Below are 17537 nucleotides of genomic sequence, written 5' to 3'. Positions count from 1 at the left end.
CCTGGTGTTACATGGTACTATACACCTTTTATGATAGAAGTGTTCTTCAAAGGGGTATAGAACATTCTGCAGGGTGGCTCTCCATTAGCACTGACCAGAAGAAGAATTCTCTTGATGTTCAACCTTTCTTTCACTCACTGTGCTCATCCCATCTCCAGGCTAAAGGTCAGAAATGGCTATCAGGAGACCTACAAAGACTGAGCTCTGCTTTATCTTTTTAAAATATCTTTTAAAATTAGTCCTTATTATTCTTATGTATCTTGTATGACTTTTTATTTTTATTACTTCTAGGTTGTTTGCAGTGTGTGTGTGTGTGTGTGTGTGTGTTTAGGGGGGATACATAAACACAAATACAGATGTCTGTAGATCCCAGAAGAAGGCATAAATTTCCCTAGAGCTGGAGTTGCAGAAGGTTGTCCGCCTCCCAGTATGAGTTCTAGGAACAAAACTCAGGTATTCTGTGACAACAGCATGCCCACTTAATTGTGGAGACATTCCTCTAGCCCAGTGCTTCTGTATCTTCATGTTAACTAAGCTTTGATAGCCAATAAACAGCTCTTTTGTATTTCATGTTAATTTTGTAAACTCCATCTTCTATGTTGGGCAGTTGGGCAGTCTGTCTGCCAATGCAGAAAACAATGGAGTTTTAAAATCTTATTTTAAGACAATATCTTGAATGGAGGTGGTTGGAGAGATGACTTGATGTAAAGAGCATTGACTACTATCCCAGAGGACTGGAATTCAGTTCCCAACACCAACATGGTACCTCACAAACATCCAGTTCAAGGTGACCCCACAACCTCTTGTAGCCTCCATAGGTGCCAGGCATGCACGTGATACACAGATATGCATGGAAGCAAAACACTCATACACATAAAGATACCAGTGTAAGACAATGGAGGCCTTTGTTGGAAAGGGCTACATTTTTTTCTATATATCTGATATTGAGTATATCAGAAATTATTACTTTGCTCCTGCTCTTTGTGCTATTCCATAACTGAATTATAATCCCCTCCTGTGGGCATACAGATGCCTTGGATGGAATAGGTCAAGGTCATATTTTAAAGGCAAAGAGGAAAAGGATAGTAATACTTTCTCAGTGTCTCTCTCTAGTGCTTCAGGTTCCAAGCAGAGCTCATCAGGAAGTTCCCCTTTAAGACTTATTACAGAGATATTCAGGTCATGAAAGACTAAGTTTTTAATAACTCATACACTGTATGTGTACAGTATAAAATATGCAAAGTATCAATTCAACTCTCCAAATGTCATACCATTTTAGCTATCTGTGTCATACAGATATCGTCTCAATATAAGTGATTTTGGTAACTTTATGAACGTTGACATTTATGTTGGACTAAACTATAAAGTTTCCCTAAGTGGGAACTGCACTGCTGTTTTCCAGATCTAAGACTTTCATTGTTGTTGTTGCTATGATGAAACTACTAAGTCGAATGGCCTGGTTTAATCGCTAGTGTTTCATGTACACATTGATGTAGTTTAAAACTAAAAAAAGCAGAAAATGAAAGTATGACTTTTTTTTTTTTTTTTTTTGGCAGGCATTTGATGTACTTGGAAAAGTTGAAGCTTACCTTAAGCTCCTTAAATCAGAGGCTTTAAGCCTGCCTGTCTTGGCAGCAAAGCATGAGGAATTACACAGAGAAATTAAAGACTCTACAGCCACTGCTCTGCAAAAGGGACGGACCTTAATCAGCCAAGTAGACTCCTGCCGGTGAGTAAAGTCTGTTTTATCCCCAGTGTAGCAAGCTTTTTCAGTTTCCACAAACTGATACAAAAAAAAAAAAGTTGCGTGAAGGCTTTTATTTATTTATTTTTCTGCTTCTGATGTTTGGCTGCATTATGATGTGGCTTAAAAGGTTCCATTGAATTATGTTCAACAGTGATTCTGGACACAGCATTGCTCACCCAAGCCTGAGGACTTAAAGATGCTAAAGCTTTGTCTCTGCGTGTGTCTGAAGAGGGGGAGAGAAACACTAAACAGGGCGGAGGCTCTACTTCTCAAGCTTCCCACATGCTGGCACCTCCCCCACATCCCCACAACCCCGCCCAGTTCATGAGCCTTCTCTGTTGCTCCATTTCTCCTTTCTAGGAACAAAACAAACAAACAAACAAACAAACAACCTACCAGAATTGTCATTTCCTTTTGACCTTGCTATTTCACCGAGCAAAGCCCCACATAAAAGGTGACTATTAATAACAAAAGCCCCCGTTGAGTGAGAGCCTGCTACGTGCCAGGCACCGTGCCAAGGGGCTTTAGGGACATCATCTCATTTAATCCACAGAGTGACCCTACGAAACACTAAGAGTGTTTTCCTTCCACAGACAAGGTCACTGTGGTACAGGATTTTAAGTAACTCACACACAGGACCACACAGCCAGTTTGTGGCAGAGGCAGCGTCGGAATCCAAGGCACAGGCTCCAGGTTCTGTGATCCTGGGCACTGTGCCAGGAGGAGCTCTTCAGTGAGCATGCTCAGTGCGTCCCTGAGGGTGAGCTGAGAACTGGCTGCACGTGAGGGCAGAAAGGGGCATCGGGAAAGAGAAAGAAGGCACCTGGGAAGTGTGGGGATTTGAAGACCGGGAGGTGGCATAGTTCTTGGAACGGGTATCAGGCAGGAAGGAATGAAGGCAGCACTTCCCTTTGAACATGAAGAGATGAAATAGATTCGTCCAGAGAGGTCAGAGCCCAGCTCCCCTTTTCCCTAGCTGCGACATCCCTGAAACCCCAGAACACAGTTTGAGGAATGAAGCAGGTAGGGTGTGGTAAAACATGGTTTCGTTTCCCTTTAGCTTCCTGGTCTGTTCTTCCAGATGTGTTTTACATAGCAAACGTGGAAGCCTAGGCATGGGAAATTTTCTTTCCAGAAAACAGTCTGACCTGGAGGCATTGGATTTGGGGATTAAATGGTTGCTATGGGAACGTGCAAAACTGAGATTAGAGTTAATCCAAGGTCTCCCAGCAAGAGCCAAAAACTGGAAGCCACAAGGGCAAACCATTTTTCCGCAGGGGCATAACTACTAAAGACAACTGTAGGTGATTGTGGTCTTGGGTTAGGTGTTGGGCCATATTTAGGTAAGGCTATTTTCCATTAGACTAGAGCCTAGACATGCACCATCTGGGCCCAAGTGTGCCTGCAGCCGATGCTTGCTTCGTTTCCCCTTGTGATCCATGTCTATTCCTTGTAAATGTCTTGAGCGATGCAGAAGACTGTAAGATACAAGAGGCACTTGTATGTTAGTATGGTCACATGATGACTAGAGTAAGGGCTGAGGCCTGCCATTATCGTTGGGTCTCACTTTCTTGGTCAGGCTACTGTTTGCTTGTGCTATTCTCTCTGGCTTTGGGAAGATTCCTCAGGTGTGAGCAAATGAAAATGCAGCCAAAGATCCCCCTCTCTTGACCTCTGGAGTTCTGGTTTGGGTTATCCCTTCCTGCCTGGTATTCCATCCTACCAATCTTAGGTGTTGAGCTTCTCCGAAGACTGATCTTGACTTCTTTTAAATTCATTCATTCATTCATTCATTCATTCACTTTACATCGTAATATCAGCCCTGCTCCTCCTAGTCTCCCACCTCTCAAAGCTCCCCACATTTTCCCCTCCCTTTCTCCTCTGAGAAGGAGGAGCTTCCTCCCCCCCCCCCGCCCCAATATATCTGTCCTCCCCCACAGCACATTGAGCCTATACAGGCAGGCAACAAATTCAGGGACAGCCCCTGCTCCAGTTGTTGGAGGACCCACATGAAGACTGAGCAGTACATCTGCTACATATATGTGTTTGTGTGTGGGGTGTGGGGTGGGCTAGGTCCAGTCCATGCTTGCTCTTTGGTTGATTGTTAATTCAGCAAGAGCTCTGGGCTCTTGGAACTCACTTCTCTGAGCTCGGATCTAGAAACTTCCTGTAGTCAGGAAGCTGGCACCATCCCAGTCCTTGTGGGTTTGCTTCCCTTCTCCGGGTTACACATTTGTCTTTTCCCAGTCGCTTGAGAGCCGGTGGCAATTTTAACTCCTGCTTCTTACCCAGACACTGAGTTTTCTGGTTCAGGTTGGTGCTTCATTCCTAGAGTCAGAAAGGTGGTCACAGGCGTTCACTGGTAAACTTTATCTGGTTTGCTCTGGTCTGAAATACTTTAATTTTGATACTTAATTTCTTTATTGATGTGCTTTTACTTGATCTCCCTCCTCCCCCTCCCCTCCCCTTCTCCCTCCTCCCCTTCTCCCTCCTCCCCTTTTGTTTTAGTATGGCTTGCATATTTATTTACTCATCCAGTCCAATTCTTCTGTCTCCCTTGTTCTCCCTAGTCTTGATTTTTATATTCCCCCCCTTTCCCAAAGAGGAATGAATCTATTGTTTTCTCTTTTCAGAAAATAGTTTGGGTCTAATAGAAAAACCTGGTAATTAGAACCATTGCATGAAAATTAAATTAACAGCCACCTAGCTTGATTTTAAAGAGAATTAGAGTATGTTTCTGTCAGCATCTCAGACGTATAAGCTTGCTTCATAACAGTACCAAGATCCTGTCTTACTGTGAGAAGTGGCAGCTTTTGGATCAGTGTCACCTTCATTTTGACAGTTGCAAACCAGAGGACAGCATGGCTACTGACCTCAGTTCCATACATCCCACCTGGGACTTACATCCCTTTCTCCATCTGATCCATCTCCACACACCTGGGTTCCCAGAGAAGGAATGTATCAGTCACAGCCACTCTGGAGTGAAGGTAGAGTTTAGAGTCATAGCAAGGACCACAGACAGACATTTGAACATGTAAAATGTCTACATGAACCAGCCATACCACTGGGTCACAAAGAGCTGTTAACAGACACTTGCATTAGAAACCTGAGACTCCACTTCAAGGAGTTTGACTGTGTGCATGGGACTGCCAGGATAGTGGTGTGGCTTTTAAAGTTAACTCTTTGAGTCCCTTTCCTCCTCTGTAAAATGGAAGTTCCCATCTAATATTTTTCATTGAATAACACAACACCATTCCTTGCACATAGAAAACACTCAATACGTAATTACTTAAGTTTTAAAAAATCTGTACAAAGGGATTTCAGAGCAAAATACTAAGAGCCACATGGCCATTCCAATAACTGCAGCAGAAGTGGGAGGAGCCAAAGGTACTGAGTGTGCTCTGAGGTCAGCAGGCACATTGGTGTCCTAATAGGCACCTCAGTTAGCCAATTCTTCTGAGCTTCACTTGAACCTGTCAGTATTTGTCTGAGATAAAGTGATCTGGATACATCTGAGATGTATTTCATTGCTGTTCTATAAAGTGTACCATCCTAGGGACAGACTCACACTGATTTTTCATCCTGGAATCAAATGTGTTTGAACCGAGCAGCCTCACAGAATGCACAGTGGTAATGCCCATATTTGTCTGATTCTGCTAAATCTAACCTGCATTCTAATGATAATTCTGGATTATTGAGTGTTTTTTTTTAATCTTTTTAAATGGAAACATCTGTCATATGGCTAAGCGACACTGCATTATGATTATGTTTTGTGTGTTGCTTTGCATATAGCTATGACACAAGTTATATATAATAGAATATGATAACAGCAGAGCTTAGACTCACAGCTTCTGGTCCCCCTTACCTACTCCTAAGCTATGATTGGCATCATTCTTAAGGGAAGGTGGCCTGCTAGCACACAGTGTTTGGAATTACACCACAGGAAGCTGGGGTGGTTGGAAGTGCTCGGTCTGAAGCTTAGGTGACAGCGATGGCTCGGAGCAAGGGATCTCTGTCTCTTTCTCTAAGTGCAGCTCCTGCTTCAGAGCTCAAAACATAAAACACACAGCAAGGCCAGGCTACCTCATGAACTATTCATTTGCCTTTCCTGTCTGTTAACATCCACTTAGGAGTTATATGCCAGCATCTATTAGCTCAGTTTCTATCCCTGCATGAAAGATGGTATCACATTTCACTCTCTCTTATCATGGTGAAGTTAAATGTGTTAGTAACATCTTAGCTGGATATTTTGCTTCTGTATAATAACTTTAAGTATCATCTGCCTTGACCCAATGCATGTGACTCTTTTCATATAAATTTTTAAAAAAATTTCTACTTCCTAGAGTAGGAAGAAAACTGAGTTAATTAAGATTATGTTTCTCCCCACCCCCCTCCCTCAGTTTTTATTTATATTGGCTACCAACACCTTAGTTGTTACTACAGGTGATAACAAACCTTGGGCAGAGTTTAGCCCATTTAATACCACGTTCAATGTTTTGTAAAGCAGGTGGTCCCAAGCAACTAATGCCACTTCTGTCCTCATGTTGTTTGCATTCTGGTGGGAAGAGCCAATCAGCAAGTCAATCTATAAGTGAGATAAGTAACTGTGTGGCAGGGACTGTTACAGGCTCTGGGGTCAAGGAAGACTGGCCGAGACAAGCACCCATGCAAATCCCTGAGAGGTAGGTGAACCTGATAAAGAGCAGCAGTGTTGCATCAGAAAGGACAGTGTCACTGAAGGAGAAGTAGACAGGAGGAGGGGAGAGTACGAAACATGACAAGAGTTGAGGGAACTATGTTGACAAGCCCATTAGCCACCACAGAAAACCCTATCCTTTATATAGCACTTGATGGATTTAACGATCACATTCCAGTGTGTACCTGATCCATCATTGTCCCTGTTTTGCAGAATAGAACTTGGGGTACAGAGAGGTCCAACAACTTGCTGCGGTAGATGTCCCATAGCAGCAAAGGAGGGGGTTTCTTGTCTGAATCATTCCGCTAGATTGCTAACTATTGGTCTCTCTCCTGTTGTCATTCAGCTTCCACTGGTCACAAGGAGCCTAGTTGCTTCATTGCCCTGGATTCTCTTTCGTTCTAGCATGCTCAAGGGGAATTTCATCTCTGTCTAGCTTTAACTGGGGCTCCATTTTCTCTGTACTTTTCTTTGGTTTGTTTTTTTTAAAAAGTATTGACCATGCAGAAAATGGCTGTGACCTCAAAGCTAGACATGAACGCGTCTCAGAATTGTAAGGACCTACTGGCATCCAGTCAAGAAGGTACACACTGCATACGTGTGCTCTAGGAAACAGGACCCATGGGGTCAGAGGTGATGCCTGGTGCTTCAGATAAGGGAGCCATAACTCTGAACTGAGAACAGAATAGGCAGAGTGAAGTTAGTGGAACTGGGGGGAACCGCAGGGAAGAGAGTGCACCTTCGGCGGCGAAGACCAGAATGAACAGCTACTATGTAATACTTTGTATCCCCCGCTTCTCACAGCCACCCCTTTTGTTTCCTCCTGACTCTGCTACTCTGAATCATCCCTTAGTCCTTCCTGTTGTCCTGTATCACCTCCATCACAAGATGATATTGTCTAGAGATTTAAACTACCGAAGGAAACACTCATCCTGCTTTCTGGATATTTATATTGGAGGTAACTTGAACTATTCAGGAGCAGGCATGACATCAGAGAAAAGCCACACCATAGTGAAATGCATTGTTTTAACCTTAAATGGAAAACAAAGGCAACGCCAGCCCTGGTGGGGTGGGGGTGGGGGGAAGCAACCTTTTCTCTTGCCTAGCATATTTCTTGGTGATTGCATGCATCTCCCTTCCCCCTCCCCCCTCCACACACAAAAGCTAACTTAATGGAGTCTGATGATACATTTAGGTGGGGAATGTCAGATACTGAAATTTGGGAAATTACAAAGTTGAGTTCTTAGGAGAGTTTGAACTTAGCTGCTGTTCAGATATCTTTGTGTCTATAATAAGCTGTTCTTTCCCATGTTGAGTAAAGGATAGCATTGCCATCTCAACCTGCTAACACTTAACAAACACCGTTAAGGCTGATGGCTAGTTTTTTGTTTGTTTGTTTGTTCTGAAGCTCCTAGAATGGAATGTATCAAAGCTTAGACTACATTAAAGGAGCATCTATCAGTTTATTTTTCACAAAATATCTACAAGTTTGTCACTCTAATGCAAGTTTACTTTATGATGATGATGATGATGATGATGATGATGGATGATGATGGATGATGTGGTGAAGTTGCCTGAATCCTGTCATGAGTAAATAGCTGGGGAAGAGCAGAGCCAGCTGAGGAAGGCTACCTTGAAAGGTCAGAAACCTTGCCCTGAATGATTGAGGGGTTCTCCTAGCTCAGGGGTTCCTCTTCTCTATCCTTTCTTCCTAAACCTCCTGAACTAAGAGAACTCCTCAACCACGTAGGGCAAGGTTTCTGACCTTTCAAGGAGAGGATGCGTGTAGAAGCGCGTATGAGTGGGGTCTTCACCATGCTGCTACTGGTCAGAATAATGCCAACCTGAAGATAACCCCTGCATTTCCCTTAAGCAGCAAAATGTTTGGGCAGTTTAAGGGCAGCCATGTCATGGGACAACATGGAAGTGAATTTTGTGAAGGCCGTGTAATGATGGAGGTGTAAGTAGGTAAACAGAGACCCCAAATTGAATGCGTGGCCTAACACTAACTATGTGCTGGGGGGTGAGGGAAATATAAAGGGGAAACTTATTAGAAGGAGATGAATAACAGTATAGCTATCTATGTTCCAAAGGATCTCAAATATGTGAATTTACCCTTCTCACTCTTGCTGTGCCGTTTTGTCGAAACCTATCGCATAAGGAATTTCAGGCATCATCCTTTTGAATATTGCCTTGATATGATTCCCGTGTCTTCTTCTGCACTTGCTGTCAGAAGGCTGTGGGAGTCTGTCAGTCTGTCTGGCAGACTGCCCTTCATGGCTCCCTCTGGCTGCCTTTCTCTCTTCTTACACTCACCTTTGTTTTCACCCATTGATCTTTCTCAATGTTAGTAACTGATATTCCCATTAATAGTATTTCTATTTAATTATTTTTTGGATCACAATTTGTTTTGTTTCTGAGTTTTTTGTTAGTTTGTTTGTTTTTCCTTTAATTTTTTTTTTTGAGAATTTCTTGTGTGAGTGCTTTATTTACATCAGGTCTATGCCATGTTCCTTGCTCCCCACCACTGCTTTTTAAGTTCATGATCTCTTCTACTATAATTACTATTGTTACATGTATATATACATACATGTACACATATATGTACACATACAGACAGACATTTGTACATATAAACAACCAACCTAGTGATTCCTTTCAGTGTTGTTCACATGCATGTTCACATGCCACATCTTCACACATGTTCACAGTACAAGTGACTGACCAGTTGGGACAGGATAACCCACGAGGGGGCTTACCCCTGAGGAAACCATATCCTCCCCCTCTCTCAGAAGCCACTGACTGCTGCCAACTGCTCTTCATGTATATGTGGGGGCTCGTGTGCTACTGGGTCTCTTGTTCTGTCATTTTGAGGGATGGCTTTCCCTTTGCCTCTCTTGGCTTCGGGTGTGTTTATCTTCAGGTCACTTCCTTCCTTTGAGCTAAGGTGGATTTCTATGCTGCTGGCTGAGGGTCTTCACTTTGCCTTGCCTTGCTTTGCCTTGCCTTGCTCATCTGGAAAATGGGTACACTTTCACCTGCTGGAATGGGATTGGTTCTTTGGCATTTGGCTGCTTTGCTCTCTCCCTATTGCTTCTTGGTTCTTACTGGCCTTGTGGTGACATCTTCTAGGATTCTCAGCACCTTCAGTCCAGACTCAGGCCTCTGGAGTCAGATCAGGGTCGATTGGCTGTTGGCTACAGTGTTTTTCAGTTTGCTTTTATAAAGAGAACTCCATGTCCAAGTTCATGTAAAACCCCAATTATGACATTAGTCTCACGGGACACATATGTTGATCCCCCCACGGTCTTATAATGATGAATCCTTCATTCATTAGCGCCAAACCTCAGGAACCTGTGACTTCGGCTTCACTTACTTCTTTCTTATTTTCTAGGCATTTATGATTACACATCTACAAAATGTGCACACGTATATGTATTCTATGGTTTCTGGAAAGTATCAGAAATATATAACAAATCAGGAAAAGCAAGCCTACTTTTAACAGCACTTTTCCAAAGCAAAGCTAAAAGGGAGATACAGTGTTTGTCTCCTCCAAAATGAAGACAGTGGCAAAACAGGAAGGACACTGGGTCTCTGTTAAAAGGAGCAGTAAGCTAAAGATAGGAGCATCTCTCCCCTCCCCCACCTTCCAAGTGTCATTTGCCATAAACAGAAGAAAATTCTGGTCAGCTGATCCCTTCTGCGGAGACAGAGTAAGCTGTCAAGTGCTCACCATCTGGTTGAGCTCCTAATCCAGATGGGCTGCCAATAGTAATTTATGAAAGGGTTGAAAGCAACGTGCCATGCTCTAGCGTGAATCATTAGAATGCATTAACTTGGGGATTTGCTCCCCTCCCCCAGCCCCTGCTTGCGACAGATGCAAAGATAGGGTGACTGCTTCCCTACAGTAAACAGAACAGTCTATTTGGGAAGCAAAAAGTCAATATGTCTTTCCTTTCTGAAGGAAAAAAAAAACGAAAACAAAAACATTTATCGCCTTCTTCCCTTCAGTTGACTTAATGAATACAGGATTAAATGCCCCCATGATGGAGCTTCTAACAAATGTCTGAAGAAGACTTCTCAATCTGACGCATCTGAACATCTGTGATACTGGACTGCCAAAGTCAACATCAGGAATAATCTGACAGGCCTCAGGCTCACCCTGCTGACAGGCACCAACAAATCCTTTCTCACGGAGAAAATCCAAAGGTCAATCAATGTTTCGAGTCCAATCCAGGGTCACAGACCATTAGCCCACTGGCCATCCTTTTCTCTTCCCCAGCAGATGCACACAGGCAGTGTGCTTTCGAGTGGGAACTGAGTTACGGGGCACCGTGGTTGGCTTCCATCAGATTTCTTTTAAGTCACCATCCATCCGTGTTCCACCATTAGTTGAGTGCGGCTGTCATGTAATCGCACTTGTTCCTTGTGAACGATAAAATTCTTTTCATTTGTCTTCAATTCGTGTGAGAATGGCTAGAAAATTGGGGAATCATAGTTTATCCTTTGTTCAAGTCGTTTACCATTAAGGCGCTGGAGAACACTGCCAGTATATGTGCTCTTTGTGCTTCAAGGGATTGTAAGAAAGAGTCTGGAACCAGCATGGAGGGCTCCAAATGAAAAATGCTGGCATTTGGGCTGCTTCTAATCTACAGATCAGGGTCTCTGTAAGGAAACGTAATGCAGGGGTATGGGGTCACGAACAGCCCTAGGATTAGGAACAGGCCAGGTACTATCATTACAGTCCTGCTGGGAATGAGAAATGCAAGAGATTAGCATCCAATCAGAGGGAGGCAATCTTTTGAGGATACACACACAGAGAGAGAAGGCTTGGGTAAGCAGGGCAGTTGGTAATTTCTCCACCCCAAGGATTGAATCTGTAGTGCAGACAGGAGTGGGACAGAGGGGATAGTAATTCTCATGGGAGCAAGGTGACTCAGAGAGTCCTCATAAAGCTTCATTAGAGGAGAGATGTGCACATTGAACCTAACGATTTGTGTTAAGATTGCTTAAACCCAGCTGTAAGTGCCAGCACACTGAAGAAGAAACCAGGTATCCCTGATGGCCTAAAATGTCTGCAAGTGACTTAAAGTGCAGCCATTTATCCACATGATACTGTTACTGTGAAATTAAGAAATTCTGATTTCAGAATATCTTATTTTTTCCTTTATTAAAAAAATTTCTTTTTTAAAATTTCATGTGTTGTATATTGAATTTTGGTCATTTTTGCCCTCATTACTGTCTCTCATCTTCCTTAGTCCCTAACTGAAACTCCTTTTCCTGCATGAGTCTCTCTCCTACTTTGATATTTTTTTGTGACCTGCTGAATATAATTATGGCTGCTTGCATGAGCATTAGTAGGGAACTGTTACTGAAAGCATGGGCCACGTATCAAAGTCTGTACCACTGAGAACATGATAATACCTTCCCCAGAACCCCATAACTACCCATAATCCCTCAGTGGGAGGTGAGGCCTTGAAATAGTGATGACCAAATCTTTTCCCCCTATTTATTTATTTATTTATTTATTTATTTATTTATTTATTCACTTTACATCCAAATTGCTGTCCCCACTTTCATAATCCCTCCCCATTCTTCTCTGTGAGGGTAGAGACCCCCTAGGTGTCCCCCCACCCTGGCACATCAAATCTCTGTGAGGCTAGGCCTATTCTCACTGAGGCCAGATGAAGCAGCCCAGCTAGAAGAACATAGCCCACAAACAGGCAACAGCTTTTGGGATAGCCCCTGCTCCAGTTTGGGACCCACGTGGAAACCGAGCTGTACATCTGCTACATATGTGTGGGGAGGCCTAGGTCCAGCCTGTGTAGGCTCTTGGTTCGTGGTTCAGTCTCCAAGATCCTCCAAGGGTCCAGGTTAGTTGACTCTGTTGATCCTATCCTCTTGGGGCCCTCAATTCTTCCCCCAACTCTTCCATAAGAGGCCCCAAGCTCCATTCAATGTTTTCCTGTGGGTCTCTGCATCTGTCTGAGTCAGCTTCTGGGTGGAGCCTCTCAGAGGACAGCCATGCTAGATTCCTGTCTGCAAGCATAAGAATATTATTAACGCTGTCAGAGATTCTTATGTAGGTTGTATGCAGATAAAGACAGCTACATAGAGTTTATGAGTGCAACAGCTATGTCGGGCCCTAAAGACCTGCTTTACAGCACCCCTCTCCACTCTCTGCCTCTTACCTTCTCTATCCCCCATCTATGTCCTTTGAGCTGGACAGGCTGGTGTCCTTCCAAGTCTCCCCACAGTTGCTTATTCTTTGTACTTCGACCACTTATGACCACTATGACCTCCCCAGTCAGAAAGTGGTTGGTTGCTAACATAATCGTTGTGTCACTATTGTACCAGATCTTGACATTTTTATTATGGCTACTCAACATATACTTTTCTCACCCCTTAAGTTTATGTGTTCTTTTTCCCTTAAACGTTGATCAGACACTATTTTATTGATCTTTAAAATGACATTAATTGGTCTAGAGATGTAGTTCAGTTGGTAGAGTGCTTGCCTAGAAAGTGTGATCTCCAGCATCCCATAACCCAGCAGTGGCAGTGTGTGCCTGTAATCCCAGAACTCAGGAGATAGACATAGGAGGATTAAGAGTTCAAGGTCCCCAAGCTACATGGAAAGATTGAGGCCAGGCTCAGAGAGCTGAGACTCTGTCTCTAACTTTTTAAAAAATATATTAACCTTTCGTTATTATAAGACCATGTGCTCAAGGCTACAAGGATTATAGGAGTAAGTAGGGCACCAGCCCTTACCCTTAAAGAATTTACAGCACAATAGATAGAGTGCCTGATAAGAAACAAATAAATCTCCCAGGTGATTGAAAAACAAAATCAGAAACAAACAGATCCTATTTTATTGGCATTGATTTGTCAAAATTAAAGTTATGATTTTGCAAAGGTGATATTTTTACTGAAGAAATGCTTAGTGTTTGGTTTTGTTTTTTTATTTTGTGTTCTCTGAACTGGAAGGACCTTCAAGACATGCAATTTGAACAAGGTATTACATCCCTCTAGTGGCCATTTTCCAGACTACATGCAGGCATAGCTTTTATCTAGAGAAAACAACCAGTTTCAAAAGAGCTTGCCAACCAGGTCGATCTATTTGAATGCAAGTCAGCAGCAGTCAATAAAAGAACACCAGGAGAAAAATACTTCACTCTGCTTTATGTCATGTGTTCCACACTCAGAAAAAGTGCAAGAAGATTGGGGTGGGAAAAGAATTGACTGTAAGATCAGATACCCAGGCTAAAATCTTGCTTCTGCCATTTTGTGACTGAACAAGTTAGTGAAAGGAAAAAAAAAATTAAAATGGAGTGGAGAGCAATTGAGGAAGACACTCAGTGTTGACCTCCAGCCTCCACGTGTGTACACCTGTACACACCTTACAACACACACATGCATACACATGCAGACAAACATGTACACATACAAACACATATGTGCTCACATGAACACATACAAACATGCACAAAGATGTGCACACACACAAACAGCACACGCATGTGCACACACACATGCATATACACAAACATACACACACATGCACATACTCACGCACACAAACAGCACACACACAAACATGCACACACACATGCACACAGATGTACATACACACACGCGCACACACACACACACACACACACACACACACACACATGAACACACACAAAGCTGGCTGTGAACCATAGTGTGAATTGTCTTTCTTTGCTGGACTTATTGACTGACAACTGCTATCCCCCAGGGAGTAAGTAGCCCATTCAAAATTCATAGTTGTTTTCCAGTTTCCTTCTTGGAGGTGTCGGTTCTAAGTGTGATGAGCAAACAAATGCCTAACTGTAGTGGATGCAGGGTGCATGCTGGGGTTGGGGCTGAGGAGCCGCAGGTGACTCAGAAGTAGAAGGTGAGCATCCTTCATTTTGGCTGGCACAGCTGTTTTCACAATTCTATATTACAAGTTTTACCAATAACTTCCAAATTGCCATGGTGTTTCCTGACAATTGCCACTGTCCCTTCTCTTTCCATGTCTACTAGTCCACACCCCACACCGTTACCCTTTCCTCTGTGCCTATCCCAGCATGCTGCATAGACATGATATCTTTCTCGTTCCAGATTTCAATATTCTATAGAAAACTTGGAACATATTGCTCATAGGACAACAGGACTTTAAAGACCTTTTTAGTACAGTTTCTGTCAGTAAGAATTGGTTCTAAAAGTCTCCTGGTGTTTTTTTTATTATTTTCTTCATTGAATATAAGTTCTGAGCTATAAAACTAATTGGTCTAAATGTGCCTGGAACATTGTATACCAGGAACAATATCTCTCATAGTGGTTTTATGTCATGTTTTACAATTATTCTTGTTTAGGACCCTTGATGTACCCCAGGCACATCCAAGTATGACTCTCTTTGGAAGCATCTTTACAACCATTCTAGGGACATTGCTATACCCCTAGGTCTTTTTTGATCTTGTCCTAATTTCATTACTAATTTATTTTTACTGGCTCACAAATTAATTGTTTGAGGTCAAATTCTTGAAATCTGTACCTAGCTCCAAGATCTTTATAAAAAAAGAAAGAAAAAAAAAACTAAAATAACTCCCAGGATAATTAAAGAGTTATCATGATAGCTTTTGCTAGTAGGAAAATGGATGGGAGAAATTAAAGACTTGGATTTCTAAAATAGCAGGCAAGGTGCTGTGTTCAGTCTGCCCACACTCTCCCTCCACTTCTTGCATTGTGAAATCTTAGGGATGTTTAGGAAGCCTGTGACCATTTCTGCAATGGGAGCAGTTGGAGTCCAACTCAAAGCTGGTTTGAAAGTCCTGTCCTTTTATGAGCCCCCATGTCACCTTCATCTCATGAGGTCAACACAGGTTATAAAAATGATAATGTGAAGATGAAATATGGACAAGCATATTTGATACCTAATTGCTAGTGATAACTAGGTATTTATCTAGTGAATATAGCCTTGAGCATTCATAACCACTGAGAACAAAATATATAAATATTTTACCCTATTGGGTTAGCAAATGCTTTGTTAATTGGCCGATTCACATTCCTATTCAAAGAGCATCTTGAAATAAATGAAGCTTTTAAATGATACCCCCAGGGAAACTTGGTAAACATACTGTGCCTCTTACCATAAGATTCTGGAAGTATCTTTGAGAACTATTAAAAAGTAAACCTTTAGAAAAGATTAGACCTGCTGCAGAAGCCATAATTCATCATTCCCTCAGGACTGACGGACCAGAAACAAAGGAACGCACTCTGGTTTTGCTGTCTGCTGCACCAGTGTGATAGCTTCCATTATCTGAAAGTGGTAGCTAGTAGCTTGCATCAACCCAGACTGCCCATAAAAGGAGAGATCTGTTTTCAGATGTGGCCTCTTGTCAGGGCTTCTAAGTCAAGGTCAAGGTGAACTAACCACTGGCTTGTTCCATTCAGCTCTCAGGTGACAGGAATCCACGAGATGATGGGATACATTCAGAAGCGAGTGGATTGTCTCACTGAACAGTGTACAGCGCACGAGGAATTTGCCCTCCAGAAACAGCAGTTAGCAACGTCAGTGGACGACTACCTAAGGAAGGTAGTTTCATAAAAGAGTAAATGATTTCAAGTAAACTCGCTTGCTGGCTGCCATCATAATGGCACAGTTGAACAGAAGGACTTCAGATAGCCAGCTAGTTATGAACAGTTTGGGGGTTTGTGTTTCTGGGGAAAAAAATCTGTTGTCATCATCATACTGACTGAACAAAACCAGTGCAAGAGACGCAGTCATCCACATAAAAGCACTCACGGGAAAATCCTCTCTGCCGGAAGATCAGCAGCTTTCTATGAAACCTTTTACTTCTTGTCCGCTGAAGACAGGGCGGTAGTGAATGGTGCTGTAGATGCTGGGTCTCCTCAAATGTTTAGCCATCTATGTATTCGATGCTACGTACTGATATACTTGAGCATATAGAAGCAGAGTTAACAGACTTCATAGGACCTGGCATTAAATAGCATCTCTGTTAGGTTGTCCCCCCTCTGTTATTGACCCGGTAGCTCGTGACCATGAGCTGTATCTGGTTGCCTGGGTCCAGGGAGAGTTTGAGCGCAGGAGTAGCTTGACCACTTGAGAGTCAAGCTAATTCGGTGATTGTGGAAAACACACCAGGAATTTAAACAAAGGCTGCTTCTTATCTGACTGCTGACTTAGCTGTGGAGGCTGTGCATTCTATAGAAAGCAAGGGATGAAGGAAATAACTAGGGTCACCTTAGTCACCAGTTCTTGTGAACCAAAAATTAAATCACAATTCCCTCGATTCATCAGCGAAATGATTCAGGTAGGTCCCTGTTTTCACTATTGTCCAGATAGGATGTTTCCCAGAGCTCCCCAGCCTTAAGTACAGCTGCCTGTAGGGTAGTCTAACACCTCGATTTGGAATGCTTGCTGAGGTGTGTCAGCAAATTGATCTTATTCAACATACAGATGAATTTATCTTTGCTAATATGTGAGCAAGTGTATTATCATCCTCTGTAGGCAATATAGAAAAGCTCTTCGTGGGTATGTAGAGATAATAGCTTGTAATCATTGCTGTTAGTGAAAGAATATATTTATAGCTTACCAGTATGGTATCATATGAAGATCAGCATAATCAAAATATGAAATTCTTCAAACTTTAAAGGTATTTTACACAAAATGATATACATTTAAAATGCATTGGTGATGTATGGAACAATATTTCCTTATATGTACACTCCTTTATATAAGTATATATTATTAAGACTACAATATATTCTCTATTCCCCAAGGTGGAAATGTCAATTCAGGAAATCAGGCCCATTCTTGCTACCACATTGGCTGTTGCTTCCAGCCCTTCTGAATCAGAGAAGATTTTAAATAAATATCTGGAATTGGATATCCGAGTCAAGGTAAATGGAAGTTATTTCTAAGACCATAATGTTGTAAATAATTATTTAAAAACAATTTCCAAATATATGGCATTTAATTCCAGCTCCCTTAAGAGCTGCAATTATAAGTTAATACATATGACGACATGAAAATCACGTATGCTGTTGTGTGTGCCTATGTTGTGTGTA

General features: G+C 42.4%; 1 protein-coding gene across 5 annotated transcripts in view; it reads left to right on the top strand.

Annotated features, from left to right (window-relative positions):
- Positions 1-17537, top strand: part of Ccdc141 (coiled-coil domain containing 141) — a 162741-nt gene that overhangs the window by 95009 nt on the left and 50195 nt on the right. For all 5 annotated transcript variants that reach the window (XM_029536228.1, XM_029536226.1, XM_029536225.1 and 2 more), the window contains 3 exons: positions 1557-1729; positions 15900-16041; positions 17250-17369. In XM_029536228.1, coding sequence (XP_029392088.1) covers positions 1557-1729; positions 15900-16041; positions 17250-17369 — 435 coding nt within the window. The remainder of the gene's footprint in view (positions 1-1556; positions 1730-15899; positions 16042-17249; positions 17370-17537) is intronic.

This window comes from Mus pahari, chromosome 3, assembly GCF_900095145.1.
Source record: "Mus pahari chromosome 3, PAHARI_EIJ_v1.1, whole genome shotgun sequence".
NCBI lineage: Eukaryota > Metazoa > Chordata > Mammalia > Rodentia > Muridae > Mus > Mus pahari.
Note: the sequence above shows the minus strand (reverse complement) of the source record. Positions and strands in the feature narration are given on the sequence as shown.